Source organism: Cebidichthys violaceus, unplaced genomic scaffold (genome assembly GCF_023349555.1).
Source record: "Cebidichthys violaceus isolate CVI_PGR_0920_01 unplaced genomic scaffold, fCebVio1.0.p SCAF_6, whole genome shotgun sequence".
Lineage (NCBI taxonomy): Eukaryota > Metazoa > Chordata > Actinopteri > Perciformes > Stichaeidae > Cebidichthys > Cebidichthys violaceus.
In genome coordinates this window covers 3,111,106-3,127,467 of record NW_027176816.1, presented here as the reverse complement: position 1 = coordinate 3,127,467, position 16,362 = coordinate 3,111,106, and the positions used below count along the sequence as shown (strand labels likewise).

General features: G+C 38.8%; 1 protein-coding gene across 1 annotated transcript in view; it reads left to right on the top strand.

Annotated features, from left to right (window-relative positions):
- The first annotated feature begins 11,440 nt into the window (after positions 1-11,440).
- Positions 11,441-16,362, top strand: part of xkr7b (XK, Kell blood group complex subunit-related family, member 7b) — a 60,839-nt gene continuing 55,917 nt past the window's right edge. The window contains exon 1 of the mRNA XM_068733271.1: positions 11,441-12,057. Coding sequence (XP_068589372.1) covers positions 11,441-12,057 — 617 coding nt within the window. The remainder of the gene's footprint in view (positions 12,058-16,362) is intronic.

Sequence of the window (16,362 nt, the reverse complement as noted above, 5' to 3'; positions counted from 1 at the left end):
GATTTACTGGTTTACGATATTTTCTCATTCAAATCCCAAAGAGAAACAATAATTAACTGGACTGTAAATTCAGCAATATTAGTTACTTTTAGCTATTTTATAGATTTTTTACAATCTGTGGCCATTTTGTCTACAGCAATCTTTATTTAATTAATCAGAAAACAAATAACTAAACTAGATAAAGCAAATTAGAGTGAACAAATATTTGTTGATTAATCATTAGAAAATTAATCATCTGCTATTTTGGCTTTTTTTCCAAGAAAAATTACCAAACATTACTTGATTCCAGACAAAATGAGCAATTCAAAGAAACTATGAAGAGCATTTTTTGTTCATTTAATTTGCACATCAATACATTTTTTGATCTGCTTGGTGAGTTCTTTCACATGGAACGTGAATATTGCTCTGCAAAAAAAAGCGGTACAACTGTTTTGGGAACCATTCTATCTTTGTTCTGACCCTCACCTATGGTCGTCCTGGACCCTATCCTGTTGCAGTTTTCCTGGCACATCCAACTGGTAAGAGTCCCCAGGCAGACCCCGACCACGCTGCAAAGATCACAATATCTCGTCTGGCTTGTAAAACATTGCTGGGGAAAGGGACGTCTGGAGTACCCCTCGATACTAAGCCTGCTGCCTCCTCAACCTGCCCCTGAATCAACAGAAGAGAAGATTTGCATCGCTGCCGATATGAATAGTTTAGATGCTAAATATTTTTGCATTGTTTATTCGTCACCCAGTGTGTCTCCAAAACACTTTTAAGGACTAAAACTAAAACCTGTCCTTACAAAGATGGACGAACATCCACGCACACATACCCAAGCATTCAGAGGCCTGTATGTAACACTATCTTGTGAGGACATGGCTGTTCTGTACAGTCAGCTTGCCAAACCCAGCATGTCTAACCTTAACATTAACACTGTGCTACTGGCCTTTCTGTTCTCCTCTCATCTCCAGCCGAGCATAATGAGCAGTGAAAGACTGCAGTTGTCACTTTACACAAAAAAACAACAACAAACAAACATAGAAACTAGAGAGAGCCGTCTCTTCTGCAGACATTTACCCAGTTATGGTGGCGAATCTGGTTAACAGTCGCTTTAATGAAAAATAACCTTCTGGTAAAAAAGCCATGGCAGAGAATCCTGCCTTCTTTCATTCCCATCGGATGTGTGCTGAGAAGAAAAACTTGAATTGTTTATCATCTTTTGGGTGCAATACACTTTTTTTTTTTTTTTTTTTTTTAAATGGAAGAGAAAATTTGGTTCCAGGATTTCAGAAGCAAGTTGCTTAGCCACGGTCTGCTCAAACCAGCAGAAGTTTATTTTAAATTATAGTCAGGATCATAGGGCTTAGGGAACAGGCCTGAGAAAATAGACATATCCAGTTTAGCTAAACCCATCAACTGCAGCTAAGATATTGTGAAGTTTGGAGGAAGATAATGTAAAATTACACATTAGACATCTAAAAGTATGTCCGTTAGACAATGTAGGTCTTTCTGTCTCTGTCCATCGAGACAAAAATATCTGCGATAACTACTCTCCAAAAGAACATGCGAGCAGGGAGCTTTTGGATGGAGTGCAGAGCTGATTTTTATAAAAATGTTTAAGTTGGAGCGTCACCTTCACACCTGCTTCAATTTCTCTGCGGTACCACTCACAGCATGAGTTGGGAGCATGTCCGAGCGAACTCAACCCATAATGTATCTGTGCATTGTGCACGGCGGCTGTGCAGGATTGTTACAGATCTTTGCATTCCAAACATTTTCAACAACTAGAGTTTGTTGAAAAATCCAAAGTTATTTATTGAAAATATATAAATGTAATGGTTTCCAGAATTTCCAAAATGTTTTTATCCAAAGAAATATTCTGCTACAATTCATATTTGTTGGCATTTCGTCTTTCGAAACCAACTTTCTCACTGCAGTCAAAAAACGGTTCTAAGGACATACCTGTATTAAAGGGGCAGTCTAACAGCAATCAAACTAAATGTAAGTTATATTAGAAAGTTGATTTAATAAAAAAAAAAAAAAACACAATCATTTAATTCGATGAATCACTTTATTCAAATTGAAAATTTAGTTTGAGGATTTTTTTTCTAGGGTGATTTCATCTGAAAATACGATGACAGGCAATCAAAGCTTCTTCTCACCTCAATAGAAGCTTCACATGTTGTGGTAGCCTACAGCCCTAATTTAAATACTACTCAGCTTGTTTCTGTTATTTAGAGCGAGCGACAGAGTGATTTGAGTCAAGCCGGGTGAAATCTGAAATGAGCGAGTGTAGAAAACATCTCTGGGAGCAAGTTCTCCCTAAATTCTCATACCTCCACTCTGCTTAATGACCTGCTCTCCAGATTTCCATTACTTTTTGTGTGAATATTCATGAATTGTACTGTTTTGGTGACCTCAAATGTCAATAGAACTTATTATTGAACCTCTTGGTTCTTCATAAGGAATCTCAAAAAAAAGCAATGATTTGAATTCCAACAATGCCATGATCTAAGCAAAACATTCACTTGTCTAACACTTTAATAATGTGGTAAGTAATCACCATAGCAGCTTTTAGAGAGGCTTAAGACTCATAACTCACGCTAAAATCTTGACATACATTCATGTTGCAATGACTTTCAAGCAATAAAAGCTAAAAATCATGAAAACTCTGATAGGAGAATCTCACTATCAGAAATATATTTGCTGTTATTAAAACCAGATGTTTTAAAGTACCAGAGAACTCGTCGTTAAAGGCTTCTTTTGATCATTATGGAAGTCTTAAACAAAAGGCTTGTTGAATACTTCAGGTTTTAGCTAAAATGGATTATTTACTGTTTGTTTAATTAACAGTGACAGCAGGTGGTGAACACCAATTCCTGGGGATTGAGCAGATTCCTGAAATCCATCTGTGCCCAGTACTGTTCTAGAGAAAACAATCACAGAATTGTCTGTCTGTCGTGCCCTATCTATCTACACTCTCTATCTTATCTATCCCATGTATCTATCTATCTATCTTATGTGTCTTTTCTAATCTATTCTATCTTATTTATCCTATCTTATCTATCTGTCTCATCCATCTTATCTATCTATTTCATTTATCTTATCTTATTTCATCTATTCTATCTCATATATCGTATCTATCTTATTTATCTATCTTATTGTCACGGAGGGAACTCTTGATGAGGACTCAGACGCAGGTGTTAAGGTTCAACTGACGATCTTTTATTTTCAACAAAAAGACTCAGGAAAATCCCTGGAAACAAAACCTCTTTTAGCGAGGCAGGAAAACAAACTTACAAAGCAGAACTAAAAACTCCGATTTAACTCAAAGAGCAGTAAAGTAAAAACGGCAAAAGCCAAACCAAAAATCACTTTGCAAGGAAGGTATAATGCTACAAAATAAAAAAGCTCTGAATCTACTCAAAGAGCTGGAAGATCAAAATGGCAAAATGCAAAACAAGGTCGCTCTTACAGAGGAAACAAGAAACAAGAACAGGATAGACAATACTCAGGCTTGGTCTTGCTGATAGCATGAGGCGGGTGTGCAAGGCAAAAGGACATGACACACTGGCACAGGACAAGGGGAGACGCAGACTATAAGTACACATGAGGGAAGTGGGGGAGCAGGTGGAGACAATCAGGAATCAGGGAAGACAATCAGACTGGTGACACATGAGGAAGGGCAAGGAACCTGAAACGAGAGGAGAGTTAATTTCCAAAATAAAACAGGAAGTCACAAAACAAACGTGGAGACAGGACAAAAACCCAACTTGACATACAGGTGTGACACTTATCTTACTTATTTAGCTTATTTACTTACTTATTTATGTTATCTATCTTATCCCATCTCTTTCATCTTAACCCATCTTATCCATCTCATCTATCCTATCTATCTGGTTTATCCCGTCTAATTTATCTATCTTTTCTAATCCATCCTATCTTATCAATCTATTTGATCTAATCCATCCTATTTCATCTATCCATCCTATCTGTCTTATCCCATCTAATCTAATTTATCTTATCTATTGTATTTTATCTATCTAATCTATCGTATCTGCCTTATTTATCCTATCTTATCTATCTATCTTATTCATCTATCTTATCTCTCAAATTATCACAGATAGTCTTCACACTGCTGTTTGCTGTGTTGGTTTATCCACCTACAGCCCTCTGCTGTGAGAAATCATATTTATAACTGTGTTGAAAAATTAACGTTATTGCCTCTAGGATACTGTGTGTATGTGTGCATGAGTGTGCATATCCAATTGCAATCCTGCAGCATCCATGTTCATATTTAAATTTGTACTCCTCTTTTAATTGCAATATATACAGTACATACATATGCTGTTTTTTTTACACCAAGCGGCAACCACTGTAGCAGAAAAATGAAGCAAAAACTGCAGTTCTTTGATTGGTCACTTGAGGATAGCTCCAAAAGGGAGTCAATGCCCAAAGTCAGCAGATGTTTTCAAGCCTCATACTAAAAATACTTTTGGTCTACAGCTAATTTATCCGTTCATGACAACTGTATACATTTTATAACGTACTCGTTTGAAGTACGTTAAGGCTTTAACATATGCATATTTAAGGGCGTGGACAGTTTGAGTGACAGGTGGGTGCCATCTCAGGTTGTTCACTGCTAGATGTCTCCTCTGTTGTGTGAACCTAGCCGCTGAAGAGCCACCTCTTTGGCCATTTTTAGATTAGCCAGGATTTAGGCGAGTTCGCCATTGCCAGGATAGTGACGGCCAGAGCCACCCACTATAGCTGTTATCTAAAGGAATGTGTGCACTTTTTCAATACAAGTTGAAAAAGTCTTTTATGTTCACTTTCTATTTACCAAATTGAAATGTTCCAGAACTCTCTATCTTCCACTTTGCATGGCATTATAACACATTAATTACATTTTTTTGAGAGTTTTAGTTTGATTCAGGAATTTGATTTGATTGTCCCCACAAACTATTTTGGTCAAATGAAAGAGAACATTTGTAGACTTCTGTTTATGAGAAAAGTTAACATTCAAGTCCTATTGCCCAAAATCAACTTGTGACAATTCTTTAGAAAATCTTCAGACATTTATGACATTCACTCCCCAGATTATCTCCTGTGCATTGACCTTGTGTGCTACGGGTATTAATCTGAGTGGGGTGTGGCCAGTGTTGGTATATTAAGAGGGGAACTTCTGTCCAGTCAACACTCAGGAAATTAAAACCTGGGTAACTGAACATGACTTGATTTTTGTAAAAAAAAAAAAAAAAAAAATGACAGGAGACCAAAAAACACAACACTAAATTTTACTTGGGTTTTGCAAAAAAAAAAAAGGAAAGAAAAAGAAAAAGCTTACTGCTTGTGTTTGTTAGAAGCAATTTAATAACATAAAAGCTAAGAAGGAGCCTCCAGCCTGCTCAGCCTGGATGTTCTCTGATGAGGAGGCAGAAAAGTCTGCTGGATGGATTTATGAGGGTGAAGGGGCAGTAATGAGCTAAGCTAGCTGATGGGGCCGAGCTAATGGACAGCTCTCCGCTCAGCAGTTTATATTCCATTCACATACAGCTGTCAGCTGGAGCCCACATAACTGCACAATTGTTTGGCTGCTGGTGAAACAAAGACTGTTAAAAGATTCGATAATTCACATAAGACTTGTATGATACTTACGATACTTATGATACGAGTTGAAATTAATCTTTTTTTTTACTTTTTCTCGTTCAACTGAAGTTGACAGTCAAAAAAGGAAAATGTGGACATTAATTCAATGTTCATTCACATTCAGTTAAAATGTGATTGCCTATCTGAAAAATATCCTTGAAGGTGGCATCATTGTGTGTAATATATTTTTTCAGTTTAATAATTTGGATCATTAAGCCACATGGTGAAAAAGAAAACAAAAAACTCGCCACTTTATGTACTTTAAAAGGACAGTTAATGCTGATCATGATTTATTTAGTAGAACCATGGAGACAAAATGGACCCAAGAGTAACATTAGTGTCTTTATTAAACAGGAAAATCTCAAGAAATCTGCATTTGCCCTGACTATTAGAGTTGTTTCTCTCTAGTTATTTGCTCTGATTTGATCAAACTGAAATGGTTCCCACAAACCCTTCATATATTTAAACACATCAAGCTGATAATGAGAATCAGCCATTCCTGCTTAGAAATACAAAGTGAAGCAGTTTTTCAGAAAGCTGACATTTTGGGATACTGAGGTCTCTCTCAGATCAGTGTAGGCTCAATGTAATTCTCTATGCTATGAGTTAAAGGCTCAATGTAATTCTCCATGCTATGAATTACTTTAAAGAACTGAGTTTCATGGAGTCCTTTATGACTCCATGTGAGTTTCTGTTTCCTCATAATCCTCTGACTGATGCTGAAAGTGAAAGCTTCAGAATCTTCAGTTTGTTTATCTGAACACGGAAAGCCATGGCTAATCAGCATTTGAGCTAAATTAATACGGGCAGAGTTCAGCTATTCATTTTTGTCCTCCATCTGCTTTCGGTTCAAACATTAGTTGAGTGTTTTTGTCAATCCAACTTTCAGGTTTCTGTCTGAATTTTCCAATTTCTTTAAAGCTTTCTTTTGAGCTGTTTTTGTTGCAAGATTTAAATGTATCATGCTTTCATTTCTTTCAAAATATAAAGATTTCTTTGAAGATTTCTTTGAAGATTTCTTTGAAGATTTCTGGGATTCTAGGTATCATATGTATGTATGTATCTTTCAGTTTCAAGGGAAATGTATTTTCTACCGGATTTATCAGTTATTTTTTGACACAAATACATTTCTGATCATAATCCGTGGAAGTCTGATTAGGGAGTAGGTTGTGTTGATGGATGATTTAAAAAAAAACACAGGACTTTTACCACGGAAACCAAAAGTCAACGTTGACTTTTCTTAATTCACGTCCTTAAACTTAAATATCATCACAAGCATATTCATTTTAGGCCAAACCGTGAATCACTAAACGTAACCAAGTATTTTTCCTTTTTTTTTTACAATGTTAACCACGTGTTTAAAACTGCAAAAGTAATCCGGGAGAAAATATTGCAGTTTAGTTGTATGGGGATGTAATTTTTGTGATGGCCAAACAAATGTAAATTAGGGAAAAAAAGGTTTTAAAAATAAACGTAATTGAGACTTTTCATTCCTGCTTTATTTGCATAAATAAGCCATATATATTTAATAATAATAAATTGCGCATTCATTATGCAACTCCTATCTTTTCTGTCACTCTCCACTGAAAGTTACCAAGCATTTAAAAAAAGAAATGGTGAAAGAAATGGTGGTGGACTGGTGCAGATGTTTTAAGAGTCGCTCTGAAGCTCGGAGTCTGTGTGCATTCACCAAAGTGTATCACAGCAGCAGCAGCACTGATCTGAGACCTCTAATTAGCTCCCTGTGCTCTCAAACTCGTAATGACCCTCATTTGTCAGGGAATGTGCAGCTTGTGAGCGATACAACAGAGTGTGTGTTGAGGTGAAGCAGAAGGAAGGGAACTGCAACTCCCAAGGGAACATAGTGGATGTGCACTCCCTGGTCTGATGGGGGCGCTCTAATTAAAGGCCAACATTTAATAGAAAAATGATATCTCATACGTAACAGGTGTAAGTGGAAAGTTATGATGCAATTTACCTCTGAGGTTTGACGGTTGAACACATTACACCAATTAAACAGATCACTGTAAAAAAAAAATAAAAGAAATGTGATTCACCTATACATTACTTGGATTCACCAAAAAAGCTTCAACGGTTTTTAATAAAGAAATGTATTGTTTTCCTGTGAACACGGAGGTTTATTTTGAAGAGACACTGTGTAATAAGCCTGAGCTGACATTCTGTTCCTGATACGTCCAACACTGGCACTAGACTCTCATAGTTTGAAGAGTAGAGCCACAGAATGAGCATCTGTATTTAACAAGTTGGAGCTACTTTAGTACTGTCACCAATATTTATATGGCAATTTCCAAAAGTAGATTTCTATTACAACAATTGTGTTTATGTTGGTGTAATAATTGATTAAAGGTGAATTTGATGTGATCATGGCAAGGCTGCATTACCCAAACACACTAACTAGGCGGCCCAGAGCCAGAGGCCCCCAAAACCCTCCGATTCACTGTGTCTATTGCTTTTTGGTAAATTCATTAACTGCACATTTGCAAAAATAATTTGAACATCATACAGTATCAACTAAGAATGGCCTTGCAGTATTGGCTACTTTTGAAGTCCTGTCTTCCAGAGGGGTCCTCTGCTCACATGTTCCTAAACAAAGTGGCGATAACGCAAATTACTGTTGGGGCTCAATCCATCAACTGAGGTGGAATTTCTTATAGGAGTTAGTAGATGTTTTTCCCTGCCAGCAGTATCTGTATGTATTGGACATATTTTGGTAATGATATGCTATTCCTTTGGGTTACAGAGCAATTTATTGTTTTTGTAGATTCATGTTGTGAAGGTAGACTGTATTGATACTCTTACTCTATATGTTTAGCCTGAATGGCTCCAGTGGTATTCATCCCCTAACCCTGCCAGGAGTCATTAAGCACCTTTATAAACAATTACAAATGACATTTAATTCAGGGTTGTGTTGAAAAACTTTGCATATAACTTTTTATTCTACAATTGCGGTAAGAATGTGACAGTGTTTTCTACTCAATGCAGAAACTCTCTGTTTTTCTAAAGTGTGTCAGTCAGAGCTGTGACGATGGGTCTCTAATTAGCTCCCCTTAGTCTCAAGCTCATAATGGGTAAGGTTTATCAAAAAGATTATTCAGACAAATCTGTGTATTTTTGATATATGATGTGAAACAAAAAAAACTAACACTTCCAGCTTTGAATTAAACAGCACTGAGCTGTTGTAAATCATCTAGGGGAGTAATTGTAGTCTCTGTTGTTCAGACCGTTTAAATGTCTGAAATATGTGGGTGTACAGATGTTATAAATTGCTGCGATCGAAGGAGGTATGAAATTGAGGCTGAACTATTTTTGAGATTCAGAAGGCACAAACCTCATCTCAGATGATTTCAAATTCAGTCCATTAATGAACATTTTCAGGATATTCAGAGTTAGAAAGTTCCTGTAACACAGCCTTGTGTTGTTAATTCAGAGCCTATCAATGCTCTTCATGCAGCCTCACCCATTTGCCAAATCTTGTTAATCTCCACACCAGAGCCAAACAGGGCCAGGACCCAAAACACACTGCGATGTGATCGCTGCTGAGGTGGTTCATGAGTGCGGCGATAGCTTCAGATTAACAAACTAGGCTTCATATCTTGTTCCACAGATATTTTGGATTGAGCACTGTTCAGATAAGCCCTGTTTTGCACCGATGTGGAAACACAGTGACTGATTGGTTTATTGAGGGCAGTGAAGCGCAGAACCGTAATTCACCAAAGACTTTTATTGCCTATTCTGCTCAGAGTTTATGGAATTTTTTCAATTAGTGCGGTCACTGCTGTAAACAGACTTGGTTGTTCGGTCTCTTGTCAGCTTTATGCATCACTGCTTCGTTAGAATCAGAGAAATGCACTTTAAAGGCCCTGAGGTTAAAAAGCTGCTGGTCTGGGACCAGCTGAGGAAGAGGAGACAATACTGAGGAATAAACCTTCCTCTTTAAGAGTTCAAGGATACATGTGGTATTCTATTCTTGTCTTCACTCTTAATAACAAATCCCATGAAAAGACCAAACAATGAAGAAATCCAACCAATAAGTATTGTGTGTGTTTATAAGCCTGATACATCTTCGTCCTCTGTGCCAATGCGCTATTGCTGTCTAGAAACAATTAAAAACACATTAATGAGCCACAGTGTTGCACTGGGTGACATGTTCCTTCATTTCCATGAACACACACACTGTAGTTTATTCAGACACAATCCAATAAACACAGTGCTGCTACTGGAAATACTCACCATTAAAAGGCACTATTTCCTGAATTTCACCTATTTTTTTAAAAACTACATTATCCAGTTTTAGCAAATTACTACTCTTAAAAAATAGATAAACAATATATGTATTAACTATATGTTTGTGACCCATTTTAAATTAATTTAAAATGTTCCATCATCTCTCCACTAGCTGTAATGAATACACAAAAATACTTTTTCTTCAGCAGGGAAGTTAAAAGATACAGACTACAATGCTGTTGGTTTTGGTCCCATAATGATTCATCATATTTGAAACTACTCTCAATTGTGAAAGATAAATTTTTTTAAATAGTAGTCATTTTGCGTCTTTGTAGTAACTTTGGGACACTTTGTGGTCGTAATGTGTTTTTGATCATTTTGCGTCTATTATCAGTCATTTAGCGTCTTCTTGTAATAGTTTGGCATCTCTGTATTCATTTTGTGTTACTTTGTCAGATCAGAATCAGAAACGGTTTATAGCCAAGTTTTTTTAACGACATTTTGTTAGTAAGACCTCCTTGGGCCCTTGGGGCTGTGCCTGTTAGGCCCGTTCACCAATCCCTTTGTGCTTGCCGGGTGACGTGTGTAGTTTCAAGGTTATATTTAAGATTTTTTATCACGAGGTAATGCAGCATGAAAGTTTCCAATATGTATTGAAAACTATGTACTGTTATCTCTCTAATATATATACTGAGAAAGCATCAACATGCAGACAACAGCTTCTTCTTCTGAAAGAAGAAAATGAGCGGAGGGGAAAAACTGTGGCATCCTCCTTTAACCTTTCTGTTCCACTGAGGCAGCAGATTTGGGTTTTACTGGAGCGCTCATAAGAATGTATTCTGTCAGAATATGAATATGAAGCGGGACAAAACCTCAGCAAACCCTTTCTGGATAAATTAAACCAAAAAAAATGTTGCTTTGAGTTACTTTCATGAAGACTGCTGAGTGCTTTGTCTCGCGGTCTCTCATCGATTAAAGGAGGGTCATGATTTTGAGTCAATGCACAGCACATTTATTGTCTGGAGGGAGATTCATCGCGCAGGAGCAGCACAGGGAACATTGGACAGGATGCAGGTTCATAACATTCATAGTAAACATGACGAGTCCCCTCGGTGCCAAGTCAGAGACTGATACTCCGCCTTATTAACCGCTTTAATATGAGTTTAACAACAGTCTTGTCATGTGCAGCAGCGTGCTGCTGCTGCAGAGGCAGCGCAATGTAACTGGGAGAGATTTTTTTTATGACAGCAACGCAAACTAAAAACCCTGCAGGTCACAAATGTTTGCAGAACGCTGCATGTCCTGAAAACATCGCGCGGTGTCATGGTGTTAAACGCGCTGTTAGTAATGATGCCTCGCAATTAATTGGCTGATGATGAGGCTAGTTATGATGTAATCTCTCTCACTCTCTCTCTCCTGCACACAGCCAGCCCCCTCCCTTCTCTCTCTCTCTCTCTCTCTCTCTCTCTCTCTCTCTCTCTCTCTCTCTCTCTCTCTCTCTCTCTCTCACACACACGTATCCCCACCTCTTTCTCTGTCTTTCTCTCCTATCCTAACCAACATGGCCGCTAAGTCGGATGGAGCAGCGGTGTCTGTGGAAGATGATAACACGCCCAGGAGCCTCTCGGAGCCGGGGAACCCCGCCACCCGGCCCCGCTGCAGCGCCGCCGGCGGGAAACCCTACACCCTGCTGGACTGCTGCTGGGTGCTCTGCGCCCTGCTCGTCTTTTTCTCCGACGGCGCGACCGACCTGTGGCTGGCCGCCGACTACTACCTGAGAGGTGACTACTGGTGGTTCGGCTTGACGCTCGTCTTCGTCGTGGTGCCCTCTGCTGTCGTCCAGGTATTGAGTTTCAGGTGGTTCGTGTATGACTACTCGGATCTGAGCTGCGGGGACGGAGCAGCGAGCGGCAGCGGCACCGGCGCGGCGGCGGCGGCGGCGGCAGGCGCGGCATGCGAAGCAGCCACGGCGGACGACCACACTTTAAGCACCAAGGACAGCAACCAGCGCGGTGGGAGCGCGGTGGCGGGAAACGCCGCGAATGCCACCCCGGTTTGCACATCCTCTGCCCTGTCTGCGACGGCAGGCACAGTCGGAGCCCCCCGGAGGTGCTGCATCGTTTGCATGTGGGTCTTTCAAACCGTGCTTCACGTCCTGCAGCTGGGGCAAGTCTGGAGGTAGGACCGCTGGGGGTGGTGTGGGGAACGGGGGGGGGGGGGGGGGGGGGGGTGCGTGCATACGTGCTGGTGTGTGTTTAATATGTGCGCGCGGTGCACATGTGAGAATTGTATTCCCAAGAGTATGGTGTTGGAGATATGTGTGTGTGCGTGTGTGCACGTGTGTGCTTGCTACGTGTGTGCGTGTGCATGCCGTTCACATGCATGTGTGTGTAGTATGCTTATCCTCCTAAATATTGGATCCTTCTCATCCACTGGTGACAGAATTGTGCAGAAATTGATCAGAAAAGAGTGAGATTCAGTTGCAACAATGTTGGATTTGTAGCATTCACTTTGATAGTAAATATTTGAATTACTGGCTTTTTGCCCATCTTCCTTTCTGGAGGGTTGCTTCCAGGCGCCTGAGCTCTAACATATACAGTTTCTTTCTCTGGTACCTCTGTTTCTCATGGTCCAGACAAGCTGACAGGAATATAATCAAAGCTCTGCGCTCCGCTCTTTTTCATCTCCTCTGGCTGCTTGTCCTGTTAGTGATCTTGAAACTGAATCTTTTCTTCCTCCACACTCAGTGAGATTGATAAAATGTAAAATGAGAGGAGGCATGGGCAAAATCTTTAAGGCAGTATTCCACCCACAACACATCCACACTAATGGTCCTATCTTGTGCTTTGAACTGTGTGTGTATTCCCCATCGGGTATGTTGAGTAAAGTCCTCCTGAGCCACGTTCACTTGATTCCAGATAACGTGTTGACTATTTCAAAGACTGTAAAACATAATTAACATCACAATACCTCGGGTTCACACACACATCGTGAATTTTTAGTACATCACACATGTGGTACTGTACAATATGAAACCACAGTACATTAAGTCTGTAACAATCAAAATCACAAGAAAATGTCTTAAAATAAATGTAGTAGTATTATTAGGAAATAAGCAATAAAATGGCAGTACAACTTGATGTACAAAAATGTTCAGTAATATTTTTACAAAATATGACAAAAATATTATTATGTGCATCAGTCAAGTCCACTTAAAGGTCAAGTCTGAGCAGTGTCAAGACTCATTCAAGAGAGAGTCCAAGACCAAGACCAAATGTTCATAGTGAGAGTCAATACTATGGGTTGGGTCCTTTGGTGTTTGACATAGTGATTGTGATAGGAACAGGAAGAAAAAAGTGCTTCAATATCTTTATGACAACTTAGAAAAATCTATAATATATACATATAACATACGAATTTATTAGGAATACAATATACTTATACAATATTACAAGCTACTGGTGTTGGTCAAGTATTTAACGTGCTTGTATTTGACTTGAGTATTTCCATGTTTTGCTACTTTCTAGTTCAACTCCACTCAATGTCAGAGAGAAACATTGTACCTTTTACTCCACTACATTTATTTGACAGCTGTAGTTACTTTTCATGTTAACAGTTAACATAAAAACCACATGATCAGCTTCTAAAATACGACGTATCGTGAAAGGTAAAACCAATGGTTCCCAATATTTTCTTGTGACGCCATACATAAGGACAAAGAGAGCATATAATAATAATAATTGTCAGTCACGGGTTCATTTTCTTTACTTTAGTAAAAGTACAGGAGTATATTTACATCGTGGTATTGGTACTTAATCAAATGTTCTGAATATTATTCCCACCATTGCAATGAAGGTATATCTTTATGTACATTTGTGCATAAAACTACACTTCTACACCTGCACTTGTAATATTGAAGAATTTTGGGTGAACCAACACCTGTCTAGGCTGCTACAAGAGCAGCCACTGATGTTTGGCGGAAAAAGGAAAGAAAAAAAATCCAACCGGACTTGGTCAAGACCAAAGACTGAAACAAGTCAGAGTTGAAACACCCACGAGACTGAGACAAGTCTGAGATAGAAAAAAAACAAAAAAGACCAAACTTGAGCAGTGCAGTACTAATATAAAAGCGTTGCTAACAACAATGTAACCTCCTCCAGAAGCTTTCGAAAAACACACAGTCACCACTTTAAAATCCATGTCCTACCCAGCAGCGTCATTATTTTTTTATTGAATTTGATATTTTCTAGCACCAGTTCAACGGGAAGCTTTTATTTTCTGCTTGTTCGTGTTCTGTCAATGTTGGTGGAGTAAGTTGTGTGTTAAAAGTTATGTCAATTTTTTGGGAAAACAGAACATGGTGTAAAAAATGTACATGACAAGCTGTCGGTACCTTTTGAACTTGCCTTTTTGCTGGTCAAACTCAGACAGCAGAGCAAAAATGGTTGAGTGCCTTGCTCAAAGAGTAGGATAAAGGATAAAACCACCGTGGTTTCGACTTTAATGATTTCTACCCCTTCAGAGAATTTAAATCACTTCTTAGGGTGAGTGAATGAGCAGACCATCCTGCTGAAATGTCCTTCAGCCTACTGCTCCAGGGCTGCAGCTGACCTCTGACCCCTCTGTGATGGTGGAAGGAGACAGGAAACCACAATATTTTAAGGGATGTTACCTGAACTAATTCAGAAATGGAACATGTGGGAATTCACACAAGCATAATTACATGCAGATTCGGTAATGAGCTGCGTTAATGAACAACAATAAGATGCTGAGAGGTGGAGAATGAGCATGAGTTGGTTTTAATGTGATAGTTGCAGCCAGGAGAGTTGCACAGGGCTCAGTGCGACTGGGATTTGAGTGTGACTCCAGTTACAAATTTAATGAGCTGAGATTAATTCAGCACCTGTGGAAATGGCTCGCGAATTTCACCTGCAGCCAAACATTCCAATTTCAGATTTGTTTTCCCTCCACTGTGATTCAAATCTGATCTTATAATCAATGTGAACTGTAAAATATCCTGTGTTCTCAATTCACATCTGGACCACATGATTGGTTCAACAAAATCAAATCTTGCAGTGAGAAACCTACATATAAAATACATTGTAATACTCAAAACTGGAATTTGTTGGCTTATGTCAATCACCTGAGAAAATGTGCCATCATTTTTGCAATGTAGCAGCTGGACAGAGCAGAGAGAAAGAAGAATGGCTGAACGAAAGATATCTTGATTGGCATTTGGCCTAAATTTCACAAAAAATCCCACTGACTGCTTAAACCAGTCAGCAGACAAAATGTTGGCATTGTACAATCCTGCAAACCATAGGCTACATTGAATGTCAACGTTTCTGGACAAAAGCATGCAGGGAAATGCATAATGACTTATGAAACAATTCATTATGTTCACACAACAAAACTACTTGGTGAAGATTAGAAAAAAAGTCATGGTTTGTGTTAAAATAACGTAACAATGTAATGTTACAACATCATGTAACGAGTGTCAAAAATATAACTAGATAAACAATCTCTCTTTTAGCATACTCGTTTATGTACCGTTACGTAACAAGTGGAACGTAACACGGCGTTGCGTAAAACAAAGCATGAAGTCAACATATACTTTGGTTTCACAAGAGACACGGATAGTGGTCTTCTGGGTGAAAGCCCTGTGTTTGTTTGTAACCTACCATATGCAATTCGTGGACTTTCTCGTCAAACACCTGTAATAGCATGTAACCTTCATACCACATAACGTTCAATAACGGTTGCTTGCTAAACTACGTGCCTTGCTTCCGAGCGCAAAAACGTCCACATTCATCGAATCAGTGGTCTTTATAAACTTTCAATGCCAACATTTTTCCCTGTCTTCTAGTCTGTTGACAAATCGTTGCATTGGATTAGTGTTTGATTTTGGCAGTAAAATAAAAAGGCTGTACCTTACATTTATTCATCAAAACTCAAGAGGGGTATTTTAGATGCGTTTGCTGTGATTGTCCATCCCTTGTCTCCGTCCCTGGCTGCCTATAATCCCATTATGTTTTGCAGAGATCTTCCTCGCCACAAACACAACTTCAGTCGACTCGTGTTTATGTTTTCCTGACGAGCACTTTTGGTGCCAACGTTTTTTTTTCTTCTTGTCTCTGCAGTGTAAATTAGATTTAGTTAGAAGCATCAGATGCATCTTTAATCAATATATAACCTTTATTCATTCCGAGTAGATTAGCAACATCTTGTGTTTCTGTCTCCCTGTTGCATATCCTGCTCGCTAAACATGTTTTAATATTCAGCCTGTTTATAGTGAACACTGATCTCATGGGTTTAAAAATCTTGTAGGATTTTGGCACATATTTTCATTTAAATGTTTGTTTTGCATCTCTCTGTCATTCATTAAAGGATAATTAAAGTAAACTGATAAAGAAAACAAAGCAGTTAGCGATCACACTCAGTTTCTACCTTTTCCACCCAAATATTATAATAATTCAAATTCCT